The following is a 26,650-nucleotide window of genomic DNA, read 5'->3' on the forward strand; positions in this document are numbered from 1 at the left end:
TAAACTCCATTCGCACTGTGTTCTATTGCACTGTGTAACTGCCTCCCTCCAGGTCTCCATGGCAGGAGCTGGAGTTTGTGCAGGCACTGAGCACATGGGCAGGAGGAGTCCTCGCTCCCATCTCTCTGCACGCAGCTGAAATTCATCCCTGCAGGGCAGCAATGGAGCAGGAGCAGTGCCAGCTCATTCTGCTCACCCCTCTAGAGCTGCTCTTGACCTGAGAGGTGCTAAACATTATATTATTAGCAAACAGAAAACACTTTTTTTTTTTCACGGTGGAAAAAGCAGCCCTTCCGATTGAAAATATTATCGTGATTCTTCCACCCCTGAAGGGAGAGAAAACAGATTCTTTTGTTTCTGTTAAAGCCCCAGGTGCACTGCTGGCAGCCAGAGCCGAGCAGCGCAGGGAGAAGCTGCAAAGCAACATTTCAGCACAGGATACTCCAAAGCAGACAGGGTTAAGCTGAACATCCTTTTGCTGCTGCTCTTTCACTTCCTAATTCGGGGGGGGGGGGGGGTGACACCATGACCAGCACCCTGCGCTGGGGATCCCATCCTTGTGCAGCTGATTTCTGAGCCCCAACAGGTGGCAGTTTGCAGCCACGGGTCCTGGTTGCACTGTGGAAATGGGTCACACATACCACATGCTGTGCTCCTGCAGCAGGGATGGTTCTGCCCCATTATCACACTCAACGCCCTGCCTTCAATCATCACCACGGCTGATGAGCTCTTTGCGCAAAAGAAAGCCCACTCTGGTTTCTAGATTTCATTTTGGAACCCGGGATGGGAGCAGGGCAGCCTCACAGGGCTGCCCCCAACATGGGCATGTCATGGAGGGGTACTGGGCTCCATGCTGCTCTCCAGTCACAGCGCAGGGCGAGGCAGGGCAGGAAGGGAGCCGGCGGAGATGAGTGTTTCCTGACTCTCGGGAGCGAAACAGAAAAGCGCTGTCACTCAGCAGCCCCTGCGAGTGCAGAGGCAAGATAACTCCAGACACAGCCACCATCACTTCCCCCCTTTGTCCCTGGCTTTTTTCAGGCCTTCCTGAGCAGAAACGTCTCATCTCCGAAGGAATGTCGTTGCTGTGTGGCCATGTTGCAAAGGGCTGGAGGCTGTTCACAGGGCGTCTGTCCCTGCTGCTGCTCTGTCCCTGGTGCACGCTGATCCAGGCTGGGGGACAGCATTCCTTGCACAAAACCCAGAGGCACACAGTGATTGGAAAGGAGGCATCATTTCCACTCTTTAAATGAGGTTTTATTTTCCCCTGGGCTCCTTCTGAAAAGAGGATGCTGAGTTTGGCACCCTTTGGGCGCAGCTCGCCATACGAGCACCTCTCATCTCAGCAACAAACTGAGCCCGTGTCCCTTCCTCACTGGACAACAAGATGACAACGACCGCTCAGTCACAGCCCTGCCTGGGTCCTGGGGATGACGGAGGCTGAATTGAGTCCTTGCTCATTGTGAGCCAAGGACTGGGAGGGGTTCACTCTGCTGGGAACAGGAGGCAATGGGCACTCCCATCCACGGCCCTCAGAGAGCACGACAGCAGCATCCCCAAAGCCAAGGCTGGAATGCAGCGAGGCAGCTTTATTATCTCGCTCCCTGGCCTCTCAGGAACAAAATAATCTAACGGTCATAGAAATACACTTTTCACCAGGGGATTCTTCATTAGCCCTGGTTTCCTCTCACGGCTCGTTTCCTGGAAGTGCTTTGTGCTGACAGAGGTGGGCAGGAGCTGTGGGATGCAGAGCCACGCGTGCCCAGCTGCACACACGTCCCTTCTGCACCCCTGGTTTGCAGCAGCACTGTGATGACACGCCGTGCTCCTGCCCACCACCAGCTCTGTCACCCTGGGTGATGGATTGCTGCTGGAAAAATACCTTTATTTAATGTTTATCCTAACATGGAGGCCCAAGCACCTCGCAGTGCACAGTGCAGAGCCCACCAGCACACGCTGGCATGGCGCAGGCAGCCCGTGGCCCCACTACAAAGCAATCCTCACCACTGTTTGCACGTCAGCCATAAATATTTGCTCCTGGATGTGGTTCTCCCAGGCAAGGTTTCAGCCCAAGAGCAATTGCTCGTGATTTTTCTTGTCTGTTTACTTTTAGGGTTCTCTGGAGTTAAAAGCAGCTTTTTTTTTTTTTCTGAAGCAACCACATCGGCAGTATTATCACCAATTATTGTAACAAGCCAATTGTGGATCTTGTGGCAACCAAATGCCAACCAACGATGCTGTAAACGGTGCCACTGCTCAGACACTGAAGTCAGAAGAGCACAGGTACGAGCTGGTGCTGTACACCCACACTGGGCTCTGGGGAGCACGTAGTGCCATCTGAGCTCCTGGTGCAGAGTTCGGGTGGCAGCCAAGCAACCCCAGGGAGAGAGGGTTGGGGCAACAGGGGGAAAAGGATATTGGTGCTGCTGGGAGCTGCGGCCGTTTGAAGGCTGCGAGGGAAGCAGGCCAGAGGGTTATCCAATCTCCCCATGCAGACATTTCCGCCTGGCATGTCCCAGCAGCACAGTTGCTCCGCTTCATTAATAAATCACTAATCCCGCCCGCTGCGGCCGCTGCAGAGAGGAAACGGGAAGCGGTGCGAGGAGGGCCGGCGCAGGGTGAGTGTGCTGCTGTGCACGAGGAGGGGATCTCACTGAGCTGCAGCCCATCCTCAGCTCCCCAGCTCCAGCCTCACGTGAAGGATGCTGAGCACCTGGGCATGTCCTGATGAGCCAGGAAGGACCGCAGACGTGTGTGGTGTGGCACAGCTTGGAGATGGGCAGAAATCTTTACCAATTGCCACAAGTTCCATTCCTTTCTTTGCAGCTGCCTCCTGGCTGAGCTTTCCAAGGGCTCCGAGCCTCTCCAAGGCACTATTTCAGCCCTAAATGCAAGCAGCTTTGTTTCCCCTGGAATACATACAGTTTGTGCAAGGGAGCTTGGCAGTTTGGCAATTATCAGTGTAGGCTGGAGGGCAAAGGCATGGCTCTCCACAGCAATGGCTGTGGGTTCAGCTCCAGTGAGTTACTTCATGCATAGAAACCAGTGCCCAGATGCAGCTCGTTGGGAGCTGAAGTTGACACATCCACAGTTGACAGTTCAGAGCCAAGAACCAGAAATCCAGCCCTGGCAGTTCCCTGTGCAACAGCCTGGCGGCAGTGAGGATTTTGGGTGCCTGCCTGCAGGAAGGATCATAGAGCAAATCCTTCGTGCATCCCTGCAGAGCAAACCCTGGTGTAATGACGTGCTGGGGCCACCTGCAGATGTTTAAATGCAGGTAACACAGAGCATCCCACGGGATCGAGATGGATCCTGCTGGATCTCTGAGGCCAGTGGAGTTGGATGCATGCTGGGGAGACAGTGGAGCCCGTGGCACTGAGTCCCGCATTGGGTCCCAGGCATCAAAGGATGGACTGCTCACATCCCAGTCTCCAGCATCAGTGATGCACTGTGCCTTGGCCCCAGTGTACCTCAGGACGTGAAGCACCAGATGAAATGAATTCCTGTCATCAGTGCCATTTCCTGTTTTCCTCTTACAAGGAATTCATGCTTCCCCGCAGTCCTTGACCCCAAGGACCAGTGCTAGAAAGGATGCAGTGCCCCAGGTCCAGGCTGGGTGCGGGGTTGGGCCATATGGCTGCCCCACAACCTGCCGGTTTGTTTGTTCATCTACAGCAGCACAAAGCCACGCGGTGCCTCCAGGCTGCAGCTTCCCCTGGGGACAGGATTATGTGTTGGAGAGGGGAGAGGCACAGCCCCAGAACAAAGCAAACTACAGCGCGGAAAACAAAGCTGAGCCTTTGATACAAACCCTTTTCTTCCCTCCCTGAGCAAGACATCGGTGTCACCTTCTCACTTGCACTTCCCCACGACTGCAGCCGGATCCTCTGTTTGGGGACGTGCAGACCTTCATGGCATGCCGTGTTCACAGAAGCGTCCCAGTGGGGCAGATGGTGGCCTTTCACCTCCATCGGACCAGACCCACCTCCTCCTCTGCTAGGAAATGATGTCGTTTTAACTTTTCACCGTTTCACAGCACAAAGCGAGTGCTGATTAGCCCCTAATGATGGTGTTTTCACTCTCGGGGGTTGACACGAAATTTCAGCACCGCTTTTGTTTCATTTTCCATCCATTAAGGGAGTGTCAAAAGTCAGAAATCCCTTCTAGGCAACTCAAACCCAGCTCTCCTCAGGCAGCCTGAGAGCAGAAAGCTTCCCTGACCATCACTGCAATGAAGACAGAGCGTAAGCAAAGCGAGCAGTGCTCTGGGGAAGGGGAACGTGAAGGCAGCTGGGACATGTACTGAACAAATCCAGCACTTGTGAGCATTCTTGGCAAAGGAAACCCTGACAAGCTTTAGCCTGGGGGCTGAGGACCAGCTCAGCTGTCCTGCAGGGACAAGACAGGGAGTTCTGCTCAGCTCAGCTCCCCGACCCAGGGATGCTGCTGTATGGATGCTCTGCTCTTTCTGAGCTCACTCCTGTGCCCACGTTGCAACCACAGTGAGATAAAATCTCCACTCCTGCACACCAGGCTCTCAGCTCCGGTTACAACACACTTAATCCTTGAGCCGGGTTGACATTGCAGCTTGGGGCTGATTATGTGACCCAGTTATGAGACAGCAAGGCCTCAGTGAGCTGGAAAATGTTAAACACATTGTAATTGGACCCCCGGCGCCTCCACTTTCCTGTGGAAGAAGAGGCCCTGGTAAGAGAGTTTCCCAGTTCTGGGGCCATCCCCAGTGCACAGCCAGCTCCTGAACCACCTGATAGCAGTGAAACCAAAGGAAATCAAATCCACTTGCTCCCGGTTTATCCCAGAAGGAAACGGGAGCAGGGCTCGATGGGGAGAAATCTCCTCAGGAAGGGAAGAGCTTGGCACTTTCTGCTCCTACTTGCACTTTTTTCTTTTCTGGACCTTTCCCACCAAGTCTCCTAAAAACTCTGCCAGAGAGTGATTCCAGTGCTGGGCACTGATGCTTTCAGCAAGGAACATCCCAGCTCCCAGACACGCGCCCAGTCTCTCCTGGACTCCATGGCCCTGGGACGTTCTCCCAGGCGCTGTTGTGACATGAAGAGCTGCAGTTCCATTGACCTGAAAACTTTCTGCTTCTGTCTCCAGCACAAGGAGAAGGAGTGGGATTGCAAAGTGGCTGCCTTGATGTACTGGGCTCAGGCAGTTCAGGGAGGCTTGTGGCTTGCCTTGCTTTGAAATGAAAACCCTTGGAAGAAAAGAAACCTTGGATCCTCCTCCAAATGCACTTAATCAATTCAGTTTGTCACATTAACATCAAAACAGGGCAACTACAGCACAGCCTGAGCCTCATCTCACACCCACCAAGCCCAGAGAGATCCACAGTGCTTCCCCAGGTCATAGGCCATGTGAATGTGGGCAAGATGCAAAGGACTTGAACCATGAGTTGTGCCTGTACAGCACAGTGCACACTAGGGCCCTTCCCCATAGAACTGCTGGGGATTGAAGTAAGGATGTGTAGCAGAAATGCTAAGTCAGGGCTTGAAGCAGTGATTGAGCACCTGGTGGGAAGGCAGGGCCAACCCAGGGCAGCTCAGGTGTATTCAATGCCCTGAGTGACCAGAAGGGCTGGAGCCAGGATCCACCCCTGCCCAGACCTCATTTAAGGGTTGGTGGTGGAAGCAAGGGCATCTTGCTGGAGATCCTTGCAAGCCTGAGGCCTTCTGAAGGTAAGTGGATTCTTTCAGTTGTTTCTGCGTCAACAGCTGTTGCATTTGTTGTATCCTTGCTTGCTGCAGTCTAGGACTGTGTTACTCTGCTGCCATTGCTGTGCTCTACATCATGATGTGGGGTGTCGTTATGCGAAGTGCACCCTGAGATGATGCTGCTGACTTTACATCCTCTGATGCTGACAGCAGCTGGTCAGAGGGTGTCCCTCGCTATGTCCATATGGTGTTGGCCATGCCCTGAGTCCCAGCCTCTCATTTCCTTCTTCCCTGCTATTGACCCCCACTGATAACCTTGGGAAACTCCCTCTGCCCCTGAGGAGCTGGGATGAGGAAAGATGTTGACTTTTTAACCCCTTTCCCAAATACGATGACTTCTCCCCCTGCTGCCTCCTTCATGCATCAAACCCATCCATCTCCTTACTGCCAGAGGGCCCCTGCACTTAGAAGCCTCCAGGACCTCTCAAAGCCTTTCTTACCAGGGGGAAGAGCTTCTCTGACTACCACAACCTTGCCTGCACCCGCAGCCATCAGTTCCCCCAGCTGCTTGCTGCTCCCTGCAGCACAGACTTGCCCCATGCCTCACTAGCTAATAGTGTACTTAGCTTTATGTCTCTAGGACATCACCAGTCTCATTAGATAATGGAAAGGACTCAGATATGTTCATGGACTCCTGAAGTGGGGCAGGAGGCAAAGCAGGCATCCCTTCTCACCTTGGCTCATGGCACTAAGGTCGTTCCACACAGCTGTAGTCTTTAGCAAGGTTTGGTCACTGTAGGGGACCTGGGTTCAGAGCAGTGACAGCAGGGCTGCTGCAGCTCTGCTCACTGCTTAAACCCCTCCAACTTCAGCCAAGGAACCGGGAGAAACAGAGCCTGACCTCTTCCCCTCCCAGCCTGCCCAGAAGGAGACACGAGGAGCTCCACACACCCAGCTGGGCCCCTGGAGATAAACGCCAGGCTTTGATGTGAAGGGAAAGTGAGCCATCCCATGCAACCCTTATCTGCCTTTTCTTTTGCCCTTGATGTGAAAGAGTAACGTGGGAGAATGCACTCCCCCAAAGACATTCCTGGGCTGTGGGACGAGGGGGTGGCCATCACAGTATGGTGACATGATAGGTGGTGGCCGTTCCAGGGCCATGCAGGAGCTCGGGCGCAACGTGGGGACACCCAGGCAGATCAGAGGAAGCTCGGTGGGGCCCTGGTCCCCTTGCCTCCTCCTGCCCTCCTCCAGCAGCCGTGGGAGGTTTTCCTTGGCTCGTTCCCATCGGCCAAGGGCTGCTGGCTCACATGGAGGCAAGCCTTTTGCACAGCCCTCAGCACGGCGGGGGTTGATCATTTTTTGTGCTGCCTGAACTGTCCTCGTTCCTCGTTATTAACGCTAACGGGGTGTTCCCAGCACGAGGAATTACCATAAGTAATCCCAGCCCTGATCCTGCCAGGCGCTCTGCAGGAGCTGCGCGCAGCGTTCTGCTGTGTCTGGGACTAAATATAGATGTGATGGGGAGGAGGAAGCAAGGCTGAGGGCTGGGAACGTGCAGTTGTGGGGGGGGATGCTGCCTGTACACGCAGCCTGTGTCTGCCTGCATGCTTAGGAAGGAGAAGCACACCCCGCTGCGGCCACTGGTGCACGCCTTAGAGCTGCTGGTATCAGAAAATGGATGAGGGCTTTGGGGATCGCAGCAAACTCACAATGCCTGGGCTGTGGGAGGCAGCAGGAGAGTGCTGAGGGGGTCAGAGGGCTTTTTAGGCATTGTTCTCAGCCTCAGGAGTGCTCCTACACTGATCACGTTTTGGAAAGCTTCAAGGGGGAGATGCACGGAGCAAAGAGAAGCAGCACCACTGGGTGACAGGAAGGTGGAGTGGGAGAGCTGCAGAGCTGAGTGCTTTGGGAGCACATTGCTCAGCCAGAGGAATAAATTCAGTGTCTGGCAATGACTGGGGTGCCTTCGTAGGCAGGTTGGGTTGAGACTGTGGCTTTCGTGTAGGAAGAGGAAGAAAGATAGATGGAATATAAACATTGGAGTGCTTTGCGTCAGTGCCTGCCAATGAAAAGATTCTTTTTGGAGCTGCCAGATGGTTTGTTTCATCATTTTCAGACACGAAATGTGCTTTGGGAAGTGGCGATTTCTCTGATGGTCCCAGCTTAAAGAGAGAGAAGGAGGGAAGGAAAGAAAAGTTTTGATGGCTATTAAATAACCTCTAGTAAGTAAGGGGGAGTTCTCACTTCACGTGGAGCATGCGAGCAAAGTGAATCCAAGAAGGAAATAGGAAAGTTGTCATTGGGCCTAACCATGTCTGAACTTTGTGTGTCTTTTAGTGCAGCTACAGTCTACAAACACCCATTTGTTGCTCAGAGCAGCCCTGCTATTGCTGCTGAGGGCTCAGGACAGCAGTATGCAATGCAGCAGTGGTCAGGTGTGCTTAATTCACTTTGGGTGCTACTCTTTGAAAGCCCTCTGCAAACTCCAGCTCCTGGCCTCAAGGCTTAGCTGCAGCAGAGGTTATTGCTCTTCTAGGCTCTGCCATGTGTTACTGTTTATTTGCTCTGCGTGCCGGCAGAGCCCCCGCATACACAACTATTATGTTTGCATAGCAGCTGCAAATTTGAGTTTGATTTGGCAGGATGGAGCCCTGGGGCTCTCCTGGCTGTGTTTGAAAGAGTTGTTGGGTCTGAAAGGTCTCCAGTGCATGAGGCTGTGGTCCAAAGGAGGTGAGGGAGAAAACCACTCGGAAACAGCAAAAAGAAAAGGAGGGAAGAAGCTTGGTGATGGTAAAGGAGGAAATGGAGCCAGATGTGGCGCAGACCCAGCATGGCACAGCACAGAGCCCATCTCGTGCTGGGGGGATGGGACCCTTCCCAGTGCCTGCAGGCACAGCCAATGTCCAGCTCACAGCTGAACCCACATGTCTCTGATGGTGGGATGTACGTGGGGCTCAGCACTCCCAGCCCAGTGGTGACACTCCATCTCTTGAGGCAACAGACACAGTGCAGGCTCTGGCTACTGATGCAAAGCAAAGATGTTCTTGTCTCACCCTCCAGCATCTCTGACATGCTCCCCCTGGACCATGAGGGCTGCCATGGCCCCAGTATTCTGAGACACCCAGTGGGAAGCTGGGAACATTTGGCTGCTCTCCCAAGGAGATTTTCCTTCACAAAACACAAGGGAGGCAGGGGCTTTTCATATGTGGCAGGCAAGGCTCAATCCCTTTTCTGAGCAGCCAGTGAGAGGAAGATGGAGGAGGGAGATGGGAGATGGATCTCCTGCAGCTGCTGGGATGGCCAACGCTTTTGTTCCATGTTCAGAGATGGAGGCAAAGTTCAGATGTTTGAGGAGTTAAAGATGTTCTGATGGCATGGGACAACCACACAGTCATATCAGGCTGGATATTAGGAAGAGTTTCTTATCTGAAAGAGTGGTGAATTATTTGCACAGGCTGCTCAGGGGAAGGGGGGGGGGATCTTTGTCCCTGGTGGTGTTCCAGAAAGGTGAGCATGTGGCACTGAGGGACATGGGCATGGGTTGGGGCTGGACCTGGGGGTCTTAGAGGTCTTTTCCAACCTTAATGATTCTATGTCACCCATAGAACGCCATTCCCTTCTGCCCATCTCCAGCTCTGCCCTCACAGCCCCTCGCCCCTTCAAGGGCTGGTAGATGATGGGGGCAGCGATGGGCGTGGGATCACCAGCGTCCTGCGGGCGACCCGGTGCGTGTCGCTAGATGGCGACAGTGCCTCAGGAATGGCCTCCAGGGCTGGTGGGGGCAGCTGAAGGGGCTAAGCCCCATGGGGCTGCTGGGGGGCTTCCCTTGTCCTTATAGGGCTTCTCGAGGGGCTTTTGTGTCTTCCACGGTCACCCCGTGTTTCTATAAGCACCAGTATGGGGCAAGAAATCTGGGTGCAGAGGGGCGCATGTGGGGCTGGGTCATGCACCCTGCAGCCTCTTTGGGGAGAATGAGGACGTGTGGGGTCGCCCCTGCCGTGATTCCCAGCCAGTTTAGGTGCAGAGCAGTGCTTTGCACCAGGTTGTGAAGGCAGCAAGACCCACACTGCCATGGCGACAGCAGCATGGAGGGGAGCACTCACCCTGCCCAGCCCCACAGGCTTCTATGGGGCACAGCGCCCTCCATCCAACCACGGGGACCTCCAGACCCCACAGGGACCCCATGTTGCCGGGTGTTCCCCCTGGCACGGGGTGCCTCCTCCATTGCCCAGGGCAGCAGATGGCAGGCAGGGATGGACAAGGGGAGCCTGTGTTGCAATCTAAACAGAGACATGAGAGACCTCGTGCACTGGGGTAGGAGGCTTCCCTGCTCACTGCAGCCTCACCTGATGGGGCTGTCCCTCATCACCACCAGCTCAGCAGCCATTTTATGGCCCCAGGACTCCTTGCATGTACTCATGGTTCTCTTTTCTGCAAGCTTTGCTTCTGCTCTTTTTTTAATTTCAAGTCTGAGTTTATTGCAGCCTGAAGAGCTACTTTTTCTACTAGGTGAGGAAAAGGACAGGAGGCTCTGAATGTCAGAGCAGTAGAGGCTGCTCTCACCTGCTGGACAGCTGAATTCCTGCGGTGTACATTAACATCATGAGCAAAATGCTGTTTTCTGGAGAGAAACAGAAAGATGGGCTTTGGGTTGGAAGATCCAGGGAAGCTTTTACTGTGGGAGCCCTAAAGCTGTTATCTTCTGGCTCAGGCGCTGACTTGTGTCAGGATAAAACAATTCCCTCCCCTTGCTAGATTGACATACTTTTAAATTTACTGCATCTTTCCAAGTGAAGGCAGCAGGTACGGGACAGGAGTAGAATTTCTCAGGGTTTCACACCCATTAGCCACATCATTTTGTCGTGTTTCTGACCACTCCTATTCTGGGTGCACAGGTTGAGATGTGGAAAGCAATAGGACATCTGAGTGTGCCTAATTGTCACCATCTCCACCTCCCCCCCATCCCACCCAGCCTTCCTTCCCGTTGCACAGTCCATCCCTGCAGGGCTGCTTCTGTTCTTGATGCCATCTTGCTGTGGTTGAGAATGGAAGAGCTCAGAGATCTGCACATCTTGTTCCCCCTTCAAGGAAACCCAGGGGAAGAAGTGAAGGGTAACTTATTTCATTCCTAGACCACCCCAGGCTGGAGGGTGTGAACCTGCAGGGTGATCTAAAACACCCTGCAGCACAACGGGAAGCCCTTCATTCATAGCACCTGTTGGATGCAGGGGGTGTGGATGTGCACCCAGTGGGCCAGGGTCTGCTGTCCCCATCCATGTGAAACCATTGGTGTTTCCCTTGGAGCACAGAAGCTCCCCAGGTGAAAAGCAAACCCCCTCGCTCAGCTGCATGCATCCCCAGCGTGGCCCTGGTGGATTTTAGTGCTGCCCCACTGCCGGCCCCATGGCACAGTGCTCACACTCCCAGTGCAACCAGTTCTCTCTGGGGCAATGGGCCACTCCAGGGCAGGAATCTGCAGCTTTAAGGCACAGCCCGGCTGCAGAGCAGGTTGCTCTTCTCATCCTCCTGTGATCTGCCAGAGTCAACTTAGCTGAGAGTAATTAGTGTGGTTATCAAGGGAAGAGGTGGATTAATGTGGGAAAGTCATTGATGAAGGCAGAGAAGGGCAGATGCTTTCCTGGAGTCCCCAATCAATACAGACCTTGGAGGATGAATGCGGGCTTCAAAGAAAAGCATCAGTGAGCAATTGAATGCTTTTAGCTCCCGGATGGCTGCTCTGCCTGAAGCAATGAGTGAAATACAGCACCAGGCACCCTGCACCTCGCACAATTATCCCTTACTTGTGCCACTGAAGGACCCTCTGCCCATCAGGCACCGCTGTGAGAAGAGGGCAGGTGGCAGGGAGGTGGGCACTGAGGAGGAGGCTGTAAATTTGTGCCCAAGTTGTGGTTGTGCTCCCTGGAACTTCCATGCTCTTTGCCCTGTGTGTTGGCCTGTGCTGGTCCCCACACAACGCCTGTGCCAGCCCTGCAGAGTCCCCTCCTCCTGCTCTGTTTTGCTTTGCTTTAATTGTGCCATGTGGAAAGTGGGTCAGGAGGAGCTGGGAAGGCAGCATGCTTTGTGCAGGGGATCTGCTGCCTTGAGTAGCGGTGACACCGGCCACCACATCTCCCATTGCCAGCAGTCCTGCCTGCAGTCCACATGCCCAGAGCTGCTCTCTGTAGGCCTGGAAGGTGCAGAGAGGTGCTCTTCCATTGCTCTGCTGGAGACACAGAACGCTCCGGCTGCCTGCTGTGCCACTCTGCAGCATGCAGCAGCTTTACTCGAAAGCTGAGCAGGGTGTGATGGTGCTGCAGAGAGGGGGGGGAAAAAAAGCAAAACAAAACGGATCGCAGCACGTTTCTTTTTTGAGCTCCCAGCCCCTTCTCTGTCATCCCTGCTGGAATGCGCCTCCGAATTCCTCTCTGCGTGCTGCTGCTGGCTTTGCCTCTGATTGTTTGCAGCGATTGTGTTTTTCCCACACTCCGGATCACGGTGAGGGATCACCCGTGGCTCTGTGCCGGCTCCCTATCAGCCCCAGCACAGCATGCAAGCGCGGGCGAAGCAGCGAGTCGAGAGCTCTGGTGGAGTGCAGTGGGCTCTGCGTGGTTTGGATCTGAATCACCCCGTGTCGGGGCAGCTCCCTCTGCTCTCAGCCCAGCACCTGCACCAGGTGCACGGTGGGCAGCTCCTTCACCCCCTCGTGCTGCACACAGCCACGTGTCCGTGGGGTTGAGCAGGGCGAGAGGTGGAGATGGAGCTCTTGTCTTTGATGTGCTCCTCGTCGCTTTGCTCTCTGTCTCCGTTTCAGATGTCTTCGCTTGCTGGCGAAGCTTTGGGAATGCTCCTTCACCCGAGCAGCTGGGTTTTTGCTCTCGGTATCCTGTGATGAGGGAAGAAGTGGCAGCAGGGATTGTTTTTAACTCCTGCACGTTGTTTTTTCTGCTGAAACTGTGTTCCCTGCTCTGTGCAGGCAGGGCAGCTGTGGTTTCCATTAGCCTGGACACAAAGGAGAGGTGCCCATGCCCGGGTGTTGGGATGTCACAGAAATGGCTGGGACCAGCTGTGGCCCATTCCCAATTCCATGAATATGGAAGGCAGGACCCACCTATGCTCTCCATTGCATTAGCCAAGCACCTGGCAGCCGTTTCCACTCTCAGCAGCTTCAGGTGCCCTTTTAGAGCCCCAAAGACCTCCAGGAGGTCAGGATGCATTTGCAAGCCAAGCACCAAAAATCCAGGCACTCCAAAGCAGCCTCCGCTCTCTCCCATTGATGTGCTACATTTTCCAAAGTGACTCCATAAATAGTTAAGTCTGATCTGTAGGTTACAAAAGGAGAAGCTGCCGTGTGTGAGACCAGACAAATGACCCCCGAGGGGCTCTGCACCCCAACCACACCACCCAGCCCCAGCAACGAGGATCTGCTGGAGGCCACCCGCAGCCCCAGCACCCTCCTGCCTCCACACCCAGCTGTAATCTCAGGGCTCAGGGCTCCGAGCAAGAGTAAACTCACCTGTTATTTGCAAGCAATTCACCCACAAGTACTTGACAAACATCAGCCTGTAATTAAGTAAATAACAAAAGCCTTCTCCCCTGTTATGCAGCACTCCGGACTGACTTCTGTTTAAACTGTTTTATTGCGAAGAGCTTTAAATCACTCTTTTTATTTGAGATGAGGCAAAGGCTAAACGGAGAGAAATAAAAATTGGGAGAAAAAGGCCTGGATGGGCGGCTGCCAGGCTCAGCCCTATCTCTGCTTTTCTCATAGGAAACCCCCATAAAAGCTCTGAGAACAGGACACCCGCAGCATCGCCTTCTGTTCTGCTGCTATCGCAAACCAAACATAGTGGAAGGTGAATGTAAACAGTTTCTTCAGCCCGATCAAATCGCCAGATGTCAAATTAGCGCTCAGTTAAACCTCGGCCCTAATTGTGCCGTTTGCTGTGCAGGCACAGCCCTCGGGGAGGGGACACCTCTTGGCCCCCCTGCTTCCAGTCCTACCCCCCGAGCTGGCAGTGCAGCCCGTGGCTGGGTGTGGGGCAGCCTCCCACCTGAGAGAAAGAACCTCCTGGGTTCCCCCGTTCTGGGGAAGGGGCAGAGCCACTGCAGACAGCCGTGCCCTCCAGCTCAGCATCTCCCCTCTGCTCCCCATTCCTGCCTCCTCCAGCAGCTCTGCGTCTCCTCCAGCCCCTCTCCCAGCTGCAGAATTGCAGGATGCAGCGATGCACCCCCAGCTGCTGCAGCACCCAGCACTCACCGCTCTGCTGAGCGCAGCCAAGCTCGCCGCACGCGATCGCCAGCCGACTGCATGCACACGCAGCACAAAACCGCGCCGCCGGCTGCCCATCCTGCTGGCCATCCTTATCACGTTTTCTCAGTGGCAGCTCTCCCTCCTTCCCCACACAATGAAGGTCAGGGCGCAGAGGGACGTTTGGTTCCTTGCCATCAGCACAGCCTGATTTTGTTGGCTTCTCATCCTTCCTGCCCAGCAGATCTCCGCTCCCTGCATCCCGCGCTCCTCACCCCGCGCTGCAGTGCAGCACAGCCCGGCACGGATGTGATGCTGCTTGTAGAGGCTCCCACCCGAGTGAGCCGGGAAATGACCAAAACGGGAAATTATTGGGAGTAAACAAACATCTGCAGCTTTGCCTTTTTTTTTCCTTTCTTTCTTTTTTTTCGTACCACTTAGAGGATTTTTTTTTTACAGCACTCAGCCGTTTCTAAGGACGGGAAAGGCCGTCCCACTGCAAACCCACTGAGTGACCGTGGCCTGGGGGACGTGAAACAAAACTATTTTGTCTGTTAGAAGAGCAAGCACTGTGCTGGCTAAAGACAAATTGAGAAATGGCCTCAGAGGAGCCTCTGCCAGTGACTGCTGTGCACATAGGTGGCATAACATGAGGTCGGAGAGGTGACAATGTTGCTGCTGGTGTCACCTCAGACTGCAAAGGGGAGCTCAGCCTCTTATTAGACAGCAGATCATCCACACAGGAGAAACGCTTTGGGTATGTAGGAAGTTCGCTGGTTTCCTGCCTCGCTGCTCTCCTCCTCTTCTTGGGGAGAAGGGAGCTCAATCCAGCAGGCACCTCCATGCCCTACAGCTCCCAGGTCCGACAGCAGAGCCATGGGCTGGGCCATGTCCCTGTCCTGAGACATAGAAAGAGGTGGCAAGGATCAGAGATGTGGGTCTTGTAGTGCTAGTGACAGCAATGATCACACTATGATCTCCACAACCTCAGGTGGCAATGTGGGCCAGGCAGGAAACCAGCGCTGGGCACTGAACTCCTTGTGATGGAGAATGTGAGCCCAAGGTGTGCCCTCCCCAGGCTGCACTGACCCACCTTATGCCTGTGGCTCTGCCCTGCCATGCTGTGCCACCCCACAGTGTGCTATCCCATCATGTCATGTGCTGTTCTGTGCCATGCCAAGTGAAACTGTACGTACTGTGCCATGCTATGCCATTCTGGCCACGTGCTGGTACAAGCAAGGAGCCCACAGAGGCCACAGCATGAGCTCTGCAGGCTGCTGTTCACAGAGGCTGCAGTGCCGCAGTAGGAGGAGAGCATGGAGCCAGCTGGGTTTTCAAACCCATTGGTTCATGGAGGAACAGGCAAGGGAGGGGCAAGGGAGCAACTTGCCTCGTGATTACTTTAATTAAGCAGGCTCACTCCGAGCAGGATCCCACACTGAGCACACCGTGTTGGGCTGTGTCTTGCATGCTGTGGACAGGTGCCTCCCTGTCTCCAACCAATGCAGCTGTCCCTGGAAAGGTGACAATCCCTTCCTGTCTCCACTGCCCTGGTGGGAGCTCGGGCCATGCTCTGCCCCAAAGGTGGTTGCCAAGAGGCTTCCTCATCCCCACCAGGAAGCAGAAATCACGTCCAAGGGTGCAGCCCTTAGACACGATGACTTTTGGGAAGCTGGACATACACCAGCTCCATACAAGCTGTCGGGAAGGGAAGGTGAGGGAGGGCTCCCAGTGATGCTTGAGGGCATCATTAGGGTCCCTGCGTCCTGGTAGCGTGGGGCTGCCAGGACCTGCTGTGTTGTGCAGGACCAGGCAAGGTGCTGTGTGTGGGATCTGGCCCTGGGGCATTCACTCAGTTCTTGTCCAAGTGACGCAATGGAAAGCGGCAAGCAGGAGCGTGCCTTGCCCCTACTTGCAGCCCTTCCAGCTGTAGGGCTCGATGCTGGAGATAACCAGCCTTGATGGGACAGCAGGACAAGTTCCAACACTGCTTCCCAGCGCCTGCTGCCAGCTTCAGAGCGTGAGAAAATACCGAGCAGGGAGAGAAGGATCAGCGGCGCACGGATGTTTAGAGATGATTGATATTTTTATGGTGAAGTTGGGATTTTTGGGTTCCTCCATCTCTCCACGTGGCAAGTTGCTCAGCTCGGGCTTGCATGCACATGTTGGGCATGGAGCTGCCCATGGGCGACCAGGGGCCGGATGATGCCCACACTCCTCCCCCGTGGCCGGCAGCAGGCACAGCCCTGCAGGCACTGCATTGCCCATGGTAGAGCAATGGGTTGGGCTGGGCCCCCCAAAGTGGCCAGTTGGGAAGGAAATAAGCAAAGCTCCACCAGCAGAATCACCTCTGCAGTGTCTATCCATCTCCATGGTCAGGGGCAGCTCGGGGCTGGGATCAGCTGGGGTGCAGCTGAAGACCAGCTGCGGGAGATGGAAGATGCAGCAGAGGCAACTCACATGTGTTGCTTTTAAACAGGCAATGAAATAACCCTTAATTCTGATCCTTCCAACCTGATCCTTGTAGAGATGCTCCGAGCATTGCATTCTACTACTCTCTCCAGTGCTGCAGAGCAGCAACCAGCCCTCATCTCCCAGCAGGTTGTGGTACATGTCCGGGCATAAGCCAGCTCCCTGCTGCAGCCGAGGAGCACTGCATGCTGCCTCGTGCAGGGTTTGGTGCGGGCAGGAGCTCTGGGACAGGTCCCCATCATGGCCCTGTGTCCCTCCACGCTCTCTAAGGAGAGAGAAAAACACGAAGGACAAAGCTCAGCACTTTGGAGAAGAGCCCTTTCTGCTGGTCCAGGCCTATGTGACTTTTCTAAGTGAAGCTGCAATTGTAAAAAATGGTATTTTTTCCTAAATGAAAGTGAGACTGAGCCACAGCCTGAAGGAATCGAACAAAAAAGGCGCAGCCTGCTTGAAAATCAATTTCCTTGAAGAGCGGCTGCTTGGGGCAAGGAGAGCCTTCAGGCAGCCCAGAAACAGGGATGCAGATCCACCCGGGGAACGGGGTGCGCTATCAATTAATTGGGAGCCTGCCTGTGTTTCCTGTTGTTATTTTTGTCTGCGTGTGCAAAAGCAAAAGCCACACGCCTTAGAAGCTCAACACGCACTCTTTGCCTCCAGCGCTCCCAGCAAACGCGTGTTTCCGCTCAGCGCCGGAGGTTTTGCTCTCACCTCCATCTCGAAGCAGGGACACGTGTGGTTTGGGATGGGAATGGTGCCTCCAGGCGCTCCACCTGCCCAGGAGCCTCACACCGTGGGATTTTCATCCCGTGGAGCGGCGGCACAGGGCAGCGCTGCGCCTGGGCACGTGCCCTGAATTGCACAGCCACGGATTGAGCAAGGTGAGAGCAGCAGCCCATCCATGTTCTCCTTGCAAGCATCACAAGCAATGCCAGCAGTGCCCAACCCCGTGGCTGGCATGGCCTTTGGCTGCATGTCTGGCACGTCCCATGTCCCCACCAGCACTGCGCTGCCCCAGGGCGAGGGCGAGCCAAAAGCAGGATCATCATGGAAAGCCCCAACCATCCGTGTCAGCGCCAGCACAGGGGATGTTTGGAGCTCTCTTTGTGCTTTTGCATGTTGCTGAGCTGTCCTCTGCCCCTGTCCTACCCCACTGAAGGGCTCGATGCTGTCCTGGCTGGAGCTGTTGTACCTGAGCTGGGCGATACCTAGGAACAAAAGGTTGGGAGTTTAATGTTACACCATGAAAACAACTTGCTGGAAACCTGCCACCGTTCATAAATAAACAGGAGACGAGCCCCAGCAAGCCTGACTCGTAGTGACACAACACCCTCCCTTCCCTGTGCCCTCCTTAAAGCACCATGCGTGCAGGAGAGCATCCTCCCTTCCACGCTCTCTGGAGGCAGCTATCACACAGCAGCCCAGCATGGCTGGGCCCAGCAGAGCTGTGACACTTCTGTCCTGATCCCCCAGCTCAGCCATCTGTCTCCTGATCCCCCACCACAGCCACTGCAGCCATCCCTCAATGCCCCATCAAGGGCACTCGCCACTTTGCTGCAAGATGACGGGGAGACCCCTGCAAGGGTGAATGCCCATAGAAAAGCCCACGAGCCACAGGATCCCCATGGCACCTGGGAGGTGACACACGGAGAGCAGTTGTGTCTCAGCCCCTATGAGTGGTGACTGACAGCTGTCCATCAGATGGTGACACGGAGGGGGCTGGGAATGGTGGTGGTTTGGGTGCATCTGGCTCCGGTGGGGTCTGGGCCAAACATCTGCCTGCCGGCCTCCTGATAAAAAATGGTGTTTTCATAACAGTGAGATTTGGGGGGAGGGTGCGTGGGGGGGTGACATTTCCAACAGAACTCTTCTCTAGTGCCGGAACAGCAATCATTTTTATCACTTTTTGGCTGCCGACCAGATTTAAAACGGTCTTTCAGTGCAGAAACAGAGCTTCTGTTTGTTTGTGGGACATCCACATTCCCAGGGTTTGACAGAAATGACTATTTTCTCCCTTTTTAATTCCAAATGTTGACATAGGAGTGAAACACTGCCTTTGCTGCCAGGTCGTGGCTGAGTGGAGGAAGGGCTCTTAGCAGGAGGAGGGACTGGGAAGTGCTGGGCTTTGCCTATACCCTGTGGATGCAGTTCCTGAACAGGAGAGCTCAGAGCTGCAGTTCCATCCCTGCTGCACCAGCACCATGAGCTGCAGAGCCACGAATGTGGAGAAAGGCAAAGCCAGCAGGAGCAGCACCACCATGCCCTCCTGTCCTGCTGTGTTGGACAAGAAGCCCGGAGCTGGGGTCCCACTTTGCAGAGATCCCTATCCCAGGGTGCCCAGATCAGTGCAGGGCTTGGGTCCCTCTGCGAAGGGAGCACATGGGAGCGTGATCCCAGGGCTTTGCACTGCCCAGCGCCGGCCATGCAGCCCCATTCTGATCCATAAATGCAGCACGCCCACCTCCCCTTTCCATGCCCTCAGGTGATGGCCAGGCCAGGCGAGAGGCAGCGCATCCCTCTCTGGCAGCAGCCCAGCCCTGAGCAGCGCAGGGCGGTGGGAAAGCAGAGGTGTGTGCACCTGCCTATGGCCCCGGGGAGGAAAACAGAGGGGGGAGATGGGGGTGTGCGGGGAAGGGTGAGGGGGGAGAAGCAGCATCCCCTGTATGGGAGGGAGGAGGCTGGAGGGGGGCCAAGCCAGGGAAAGAAGCCACATGGACTTGTCTCCAAGTCTTTGATGCAGGGTGTGAGGATGGGAGGAGGGTGGGACAGTGGGTGCCCACCCGGTGCCAAAGGACAAATTTGCAGGCCAGGCCATGAGGAGTTGCTGGATGGCCTCACCGAGGGCTGCAGCTTGGTGCCTGCAGGCTGAGTGCTCTCAGCAGGCGCAGCAAGTCAAGGCCAGAGCACAGGGGGGGCTCCCAGGTCTCTGCCCCTGTGCCAAATCTGGTGCTCAGGAAGCTGCATCCTTCCTCTGGGTAACACCGGTGCCAGATTCCCAGGGAACTTAAAACAGAGCAAACTCGGTCCAAGGCACAAATCCCAAAGGTCCATGGCTGGAGGGCACGGGGGAGAGTTCAGGGGGAGAAAAGACAAAAGGAGAATCAAAACCTTTTTTTGCAACCAAGTGCACATTTTCCCAAATCCTTTGCAGCTATTGCATGAGAGGCTGTAATTACTCAGACTTGCCCTCTCTGTCTGCTCATGGCTGCTGTGCTGGACGCTCCCCCAAAGCAAAAGTTCCTCAACTCTTTGGGGCTGAGCAGGGTGATGTCCATCTCCAGGCAGTGGGCAGTAGGAGTTTGTGCAGTACCACAGGCAGAACGCTGTCTGCAAGATCTGCAAGACTCAGAGGTGCACTATGTTCATCCTCCTGCCACACTCCTGCCCTGCTGAGCCCAGCAAGGACGGCCACCAGTGTCCCATAGTTTTGCAACAGCGCAGGGTCCGGCCGTGCTGTGCACCCGGGTGTGACAGCAGATGGCAATGTTTCTGTGCTCTGCCTATCTCTGCAGATCTCACAGCCCACTGCAACACCCCGGGAGCATCAGCAGAACCCCCAGGCCACATCCAGCCTGTGAAAGCACAGAGCATCACGGTCCGGTGGTCATAATGTGGGCAAGCACCTCCACGTGGCTACTATCAAGGTCCCTGGGTACTTCTCCTCCATCCTACCCAGGATGTGAGCTGCCTCATCCCCTCCTTCATGGCATTAGTGCTTCTGGTCCCAGCCCAGGCCAGGAAGGGCAGAGGCAACGACAAAAATAGCCAACACTCACTGAAGCCCTTTCAGATGCATGGGTGTGGTGTGACTTTTTGGGCAGGGGTTGCTTTTTTCCATCCATCGCTGCTCCTCTGTGGCAGCTCTGCTCAGCCTCGCTGGGAGCTGGCAGCAGGGAGTCCCAGGGGTATCTCAGTGAAACACCACTGTCAGGGCACCCAGCAGTGCCAGCACAGAGCACAGCACTTTCTGTCTCCTCCATGGAAGCAGTCCCAGCACAGTCGGTGTCTGGTTGTGCTCAGCCGGCTTCACTTGTGGGAGCTTTCTGCTTCCCAGACTTCCTCTTTCTGGTGAGATTTATGAATCTCAGATCACAACAATTAGGAACTGGGAGTGACCCAGCCAGCTTGCCTGTGGGGCAGAAGGAGACCCGACTGGTGACTCAGTGGCTTGTGGCATGCAACATGCACATGCTGCTGCTGTCACCTGCAGCGCATGGCCCTGTCCTGCAGGCATGCAGCCAGCTCCATCCTGGCAGTGAGCTGAGCCACTCTGCACAGCTGCTGTCTCACACTGATGTCCCATCACAGGTTCTGTTTGCCCCAAGCGTGCATCAATGTAGAACACAGCTGTGTTCAGGGCTGAGCTCCCAGCAGCTCTGAGCAGCAGCGGAGCCCATCCCAGAGCACCCTCGCCCTGTTGGGGCCAACACCTCCTGCCAGGAGCCTGGTGGGATGTTGGGAGCACTTCACCAATTGCGTTTTGCCCCCTCAATATAAAAGCAAAGCAACAGGCAGCAAAGTGCTTTGGTGCGTGGATTCACCTCTCCTGGATGGCACGGCACCCTCTGCAGCCCCTGCGGCCCCATTCCTCCCTCCAATGCCATCTCACCCATCAGGTAAGGACCTCTGCTGCTGCTCAGCCCCGAGCAGTCATCTCCCTGGGCTGAGTCATGTGGCAGCTCTGCTGAGCAGAAGTGTCTGCTGAGGGTGAGCGCTCACCGCAGGGTAATGCATGTTTCCTTTGTGCAAGTTAAAAATAGAGCAAAGCAGAGAGCAGAGAAACAAAGTGCTGAGTGCACCTCTGCAGGCACAGGGCACGGGGGAAGGAAAAGCTGAGTGCAGCTTCTGGGGAAGTGCTGCAGCAAGTGTAATTCCATGCAATACGTGCCCCAGTCTGGGGACTCTGCTTCAATGGGAGACTTGCACTTGAAAAGCCACTGTCAGATTTGCATGCAACAACAAGTATGTAGTCAGTCCAGAAACAGCAATGATTGCCCTCTGGTTTGCAGAGCAATGTCTGTGTCTTATGCACTCTTACCCAGGAGTAGCACAGGGCTGCCCTCAGCTCATGCAGAAGGGCTTTGACCACAGGCTCCCACTCCACAACTGGATTTTTGCATTCCTGGTGTGGGGAAAGCTGTGATGCCCCCGGAGAAGCACAGCAACCCCAGGGCTGGGGGCTCACAGCTGGGCCGTGCTTCAGCCCCAGTGCTGCCTTTGCCTTCACCCCTTTGGCTCTTCCCCATGCGTGCCATGGGAAATATGCTCTGCAGCACAGAGCTGGGTTTGCAGAGCCCCATCTCAGCACCACAACGCATCATTTGCTCCCGGTGCAGCACAGAGCCAGGCCAAGAACTGATTCTCTGCCGCTCGTTATCAGCACAGGAGTGAAAGCTGGAGCACAGCCGAGGTGGGAGAGGTGTGGGAACGCAGACAGGCAGGGTTATTTCCCCTGCGCCCTGCAGAAGGGAGGCAGGAAAGACATACAAATAGACATAATTGAGGCTAAATGTCTTAGGTTTTTGAATCAACATGCATCACCCAGAGCACAATCAAAGGCTCTTTAGTAATTTATTGACTTACCCTGAAGTGAAATTATCTGCTTGCAGTTATCACACCCACACCCACACCCACCCCTTCCTATTAGGTAACTGAGACCATGCAGGCCACAGGAGGAGAGCAGGGCCGGATGCAGTGCAGCACAGCCCAGCAGTGGGACATGTCCAAATATGATCCAGACGCTGCTCTGGAGATATCTGCATGGGTTTGGGTGGCTCTGAGAGCTGTGGCCATAGGGGATGAGGAACCGTGCCCTGTTGTGTGTCCCATGCAGCTCGTGGCACTGGTGACCCTTCTTGCAAGACTGCAGCTGCAGCTTTCCGGGCAGAAAGGGGAAGGCAGCAGCCAGAGGAGCAGTGGCTGTGCCCCAAGGTCAGGCTTGTTTTCAAAAGACGTGCAGGTTTTCTGGGCTTGCAAAACTTCCCCCTCCCTCCTCTTACAAAAGATCCCCCCGTTTGCAAAGCTGTGGGGCTCCCAGATTGTGCAAAAAGCCAAAATCCATGAAGGAAAGGAATTTCAAATAAAAGTCCCTACTTAAGGTATCAGGTTTGCACCTGGCTCCGATTTCCACAGTGAGGGCCTCTCATGACTCAGTGTCCCACAACGGGCCCCCCCAGCTGCTCCATACCCAGCTATGCTGCTGTTGCCCAGCCCTGCCCTGGAGGAGGCACAAAATCTCTCTCACCCACCCTGTGCTGCAGACTCGAACCCCCAGGTTTATTGCTGACAAATGAGGCCGTGGGTCAGAGGAGGCCAATCCTTGCTTAGCATCATTGGAAAGCACCAATTGCTGCGGCGTGCAGGTGCTCAGCTCTCACCTGCAAGGTACGACCCGACTGGAGGCTCTGATGCCAGGCAGATCCAGAGGCTGGAAGTGATGGGAGGCTCTGGAGTCACCCCTGGTGCACGGGAGCCCATTGCCCCCCGCTCAGCTTGACAGGTCTATCCCCGCCTGCTGCCGATGGCAAACAGCTCTCCCACAGCCCTGCTTCCTGAGCACCCCCCAAAAATATGGGAAAAGCATCACTGTGGTCCCTGCTATCCTGCCCCAGGCTGCAGTCAGGGAGAAGCACGGCTGTGATTACCCAGTGACGAAAGTCCAGAGGGGAACCGTGTTGCTTTGTGCAATCCCAGGCGCAGCAGTGACAAAGCAGTGCTGTTCCCAGCGCTTCCTGCAGGACGTGGTGTGGTGGGGCTGCCCCATGTGGCACACACTGCTCCCTGGATGTCCCCACGCTGTCACCTCCCCTCACACCAAGAACAACCCAGGCTGCCCAAATCCAGTGCCAAACCCAGTGCCCAACCCCAGGCCTGGGCTCTGTTCCCAGCATATTCCATTTTGCTGCCGTGGAGAAAAGCTCTGTAAAAGCACCCGGAGTTTTGGCTGCAGCGGTGAGGTCTCATCCATCCCATCTTCCGCAATAAACATCCTCCTGGCAGCCGTGAGGAGCAAACACAGAGCAAAGCAAACCCACAAACAAACAGGAACATCTGTTGTAGAAACGGGTTCAGGATCCCACAGCAAGGGATGAATCACGGAGCAGCGCTCCTCAACGGGAGACCCCAGGAGCAGGAGTGGGACCAAGGGATGCTCCAAGAGAGCCCCGAGGCCATGCAGCCCCCTCGACTGAGGGGAGCACATCCACCAAAGCCCCCAGGTTTGGGAAATGGGATTTTTTTCCCTCTTGTCCACCCCAACCCTATCGCACAGAGCCAGCTGCTCCGCGCAGGGGAAACTGTGAGTGCAAGAGACAAAGATAGCAGCTGAGGGGAGATATTGCCCTGGCTTCCTCTGGCAGCACATGGGCCCCCGTCCCAAAGCAGTGGGAGAAGCCCTTCCTTGCTGATTTTGTGGCATTTTATTGCAGCCTGGGCATTGCAGCTGTTGGCAGTGACTCGGCCAGCCAGGCGGGAGGAGGGCAGTGCTGCAGATCAGGGCAGGAGCAGGGGATGGATTTGGTGCTGTCCCCAGTGACAAACCCAGGCCCTGGGAACCATTGGCCACAGCTGCCCGGGTTCAGCTGCCATGAATTACAGACCTTCCTCACTGGGCAGAAGGCACTGCTTGGGTTCAGCCCCCGCATCTGCCTCACCAGCACTCCCCAGGGGGTTCCAGCCATGGGAACCATCAGCTCCCCCCGCTGCCATCACAGCCCCCAAAATTACACCGTGCAGGATCCTACAGTGTAAGATCCATCTCTATTTTGCAGAGTCCCTATTTTGTAACCCTATGCATCCCCACATTACCCTATACTTGGTGTCCCTTCTGCAACATGCACGCACCAAGCCAGCCCCCCCTGCTCCCAGCAGGATCGATCCCAGCCGGCCCCAGGGAGCAGAGCAGAGCCCCGCTGGAGCCAGCTGGGGACAATCTTCAAGCAAGGAAGAAAGATGTGTGGGGGCAGGAAAACACAAGGCAGGGAAATGCGGCGGCAGTGGGAAAAGTCTGCTCGTTTTTTTGTTGGTTTTTTTTTTTTTGTCTTTTATTATTGTTGGGTTTTTTGTTCTTTTTTTTTGTTGTTGTCATTCTTTTTTTTTTTTTTTTTTTTTTTGGAAGGTGCCTGGGAAAGGAAGTGATTGTTTGGAGCAGATCTTGATGGCTCCAGGCCCCTCGTTGGGGAGATAACCAGGCGCAGCCCCTCCGCTGCTGTGAGCCCCGGCCCGGCCCTGGTGGGAAATGTCCTGCTGGTGGCAGGCAGCACGGGGGGGCAGAACCCCAATCCCCTGGGGTTCTGAGCCCTTGGGGACAGTGGGACACGGGGAGGGGCTGCACGAGAACCAAAGCAATGTCACCACGAAGTCCAATGTCACCACAGCATCCCCCAGCAATGCCCCCCCCCCCAGTGCTGACCCTGCAGGCTCTCCAGCCGTGCCCCCCCAGCGCCGCTGCCCCCGGGCCACTTTCCCACTTAAGTCATGTCTGCTCGGAGTTATTTTGGGGTGAGCAGGAATTAGGCATCCTCAGCTCTTTCTGGAGCTGTTGCCAAACCTCCTGGCGAAATGAGGGACTGCTGTCCTTGGGGCTGTTATCCCCCCTCGGCCAGCTCTGATGTTGAGCTCCCTTACACCACCTCTCTGCTCCTCCACCCCACGCACCCTGAGCTGCAGATCAGGGAACAGTGAGGGTGTTTTGGGCTTCGTTGTCAGTCAGGAGATACGGCTGGGCTCGCTCTAAGGAGGGAATTATTCTGGGTATGAATTATGTCATTTTCCTCTCCGGAAACAGCGAATGCTCCCAGCGTGGCTGTGCTTCCAGAGCAGCAATCACAGCTGGTGGGGTGCAGGGGAAGGTTCCATGTCCCCATGGGCACAGCACATGTCCCCAATGTGTCCCAGGACCCCAACCTGACAGAAAATAATGGGAATGGCAGGGTGCTCCCATTCTGGCCCCTTCTTCCAGCTGCTCACCGGCCACACTTGTGCAGAGCAACTGGGGGAGATATGGGGTGGATCAAAGCCCCTCTCCATCCCTCCAGCAATACCCAGGGGGGGTCGGGGCTCTGTGACATGCAGAGCATCTCAAGAATTGGAGCAAATGGTATGGGGGGGAGCACAGGTTAAAGATAGAGCCCAGTGGGGATGGGGGCAGGCAGTGCTGGGAGTGTGGTGCAAACGGCAGGGCCGTGCTGGAGTGCAACACCCCGAGCTGTGCTGCTGGATGGAGGGGCACGGGGGGGGGGGTCAATGCATCCAAAGGCTTCGTCGCAGCCTCCCTTTCACCGCCAACGCCACCGGGAGCCGTCTCACCTCCCGAGCCAGCCCGGCCCGTGCCCGGTGCCGTCAGAGGGAGCGCTGCTCAGCGGTCCGTGCTGCAGGGCGACCCTTGGCAGCAGCAGACGGACGGACAGCTGCCCTGCTGGGCCGGAGCTGCAGCGAGGGCTGCGGGCAGGTGGGCGGCTGGCTCGGCTGCTCGCCGCCCCACAGAGACGGCCCTTTCTCCGGGGCAGAGCCGGAGCTGAATGAAGCTGCCTGATTTAGCTGGCGCCGTTTCCTCAGACGGCTTTTGCCGAGTATGCCGTGCCGCCTCTCCCTCTCCCGTCACCGATATCCCCCGACGTTCCTCGTGCATGAGTTCTGGGTAATCAGAGCACTCAGAGCCTGCTCCATCCGCTCTCCATCCCTACTCCATCTCTTCTTCACCTCCTTTCCATCCCCACTCCTTCCCCTCTCTACCCTCATTCCAACCCCATTTCATCTCCTCTCCATCCCCCCTCCATCCTCACTTCATACCTTCCCCATCCTCTCTCTATCTCCATTCCATCCCCACTCCATCCCCCATTCATCCCCCCTCTATCCCCATTGGGACTGCAGCATCACCATGCCCTGCCCCATGCGTGCGGCTGTGCTCCCCAGGACCTGGGGCTCTGCAGGAGAGCTGAGGCCCAGACATGAAAAAGCCGCTTTGGTTTTCCCTCCTTGTGTGTTATTGTGGCACACTATCAATTAAAAACATTCTACTTAAAGATGCAAATGAAGGCTGGCGTGCCGGCACAGACAGAGGTAGGCTCTGGAGGTGAAGGCTCAGCTCTGCTCATTTCGCTATCTCGCTCTGTCGGAAATCTTAATTAAATTTCCCCTTTGATTTAGGCGTGCTCCTGCACCCTGCACGGCTCCTGCTGGGGCGTGCAAGTTTTGCTCCCCTCCTGCACAGAAGCACCCAGCGCCCACAGGCACGGGGGCGGCCGTGGGAGAAGCC

The 26,650-nt window shown here is 55.6% G+C and overlaps 1 protein-coding gene across 1 annotated transcript; it reads right to left on the reverse strand.

Annotated features, from left to right (window-relative positions):
• Positions 1-10,430: 10,430 nt before the first annotated feature.
• On the reverse strand, positions 10,431-14,307 carry LOC128073749 (uncharacterized). Its single transcript, XM_052668935.1, has 2 exons — positions 13,936-14,307; positions 10,431-12,997 (listed from the first exon to the last, which is right to left on the reverse strand). Exons 1-2 carry the CDS (start codon positions 14,035-14,037, stop codon positions 12,182-12,184), a joined length of 918 nt encoding a protein of 305 aa, XP_052524895.1. The 5' UTR covers positions 14,038-14,307; the 3' UTR covers positions 10,431-12,181.
• Between the last annotated feature and the right edge of the window lie 12,343 nt (positions 14,308-26,650).

The sequence above is a fragment of the Tympanuchus pallidicinctus genome, unplaced genomic scaffold (assembly GCF_026119805.1).
Source record: "Tympanuchus pallidicinctus isolate F22 unplaced genomic scaffold, pur_lepc_1.0 scaffold8, whole genome shotgun sequence".
Classification (NCBI taxonomy): domain Eukaryota; kingdom Metazoa; phylum Chordata; class Aves; order Galliformes; family Phasianidae; genus Tympanuchus; species Tympanuchus pallidicinctus.

Excerpts from the sequence above, each read along its gene's own strand:
- LOC128073749 (XM_052668935.1), bottom strand. The coding sequence starts at position 14,037 with ATGGCCAGCAGGATGGGCAGCCGGCGGCGCGGTTTTGTGCTGCGTGTG. Across the intron at positions 12,998-13,935 it reads TGGCTGCGCTCAGCAGAGCG|ATCAGACTTAACTATTTATG; the intron begins GTGAGTGCTGGG and ends TGTAACCTACAG.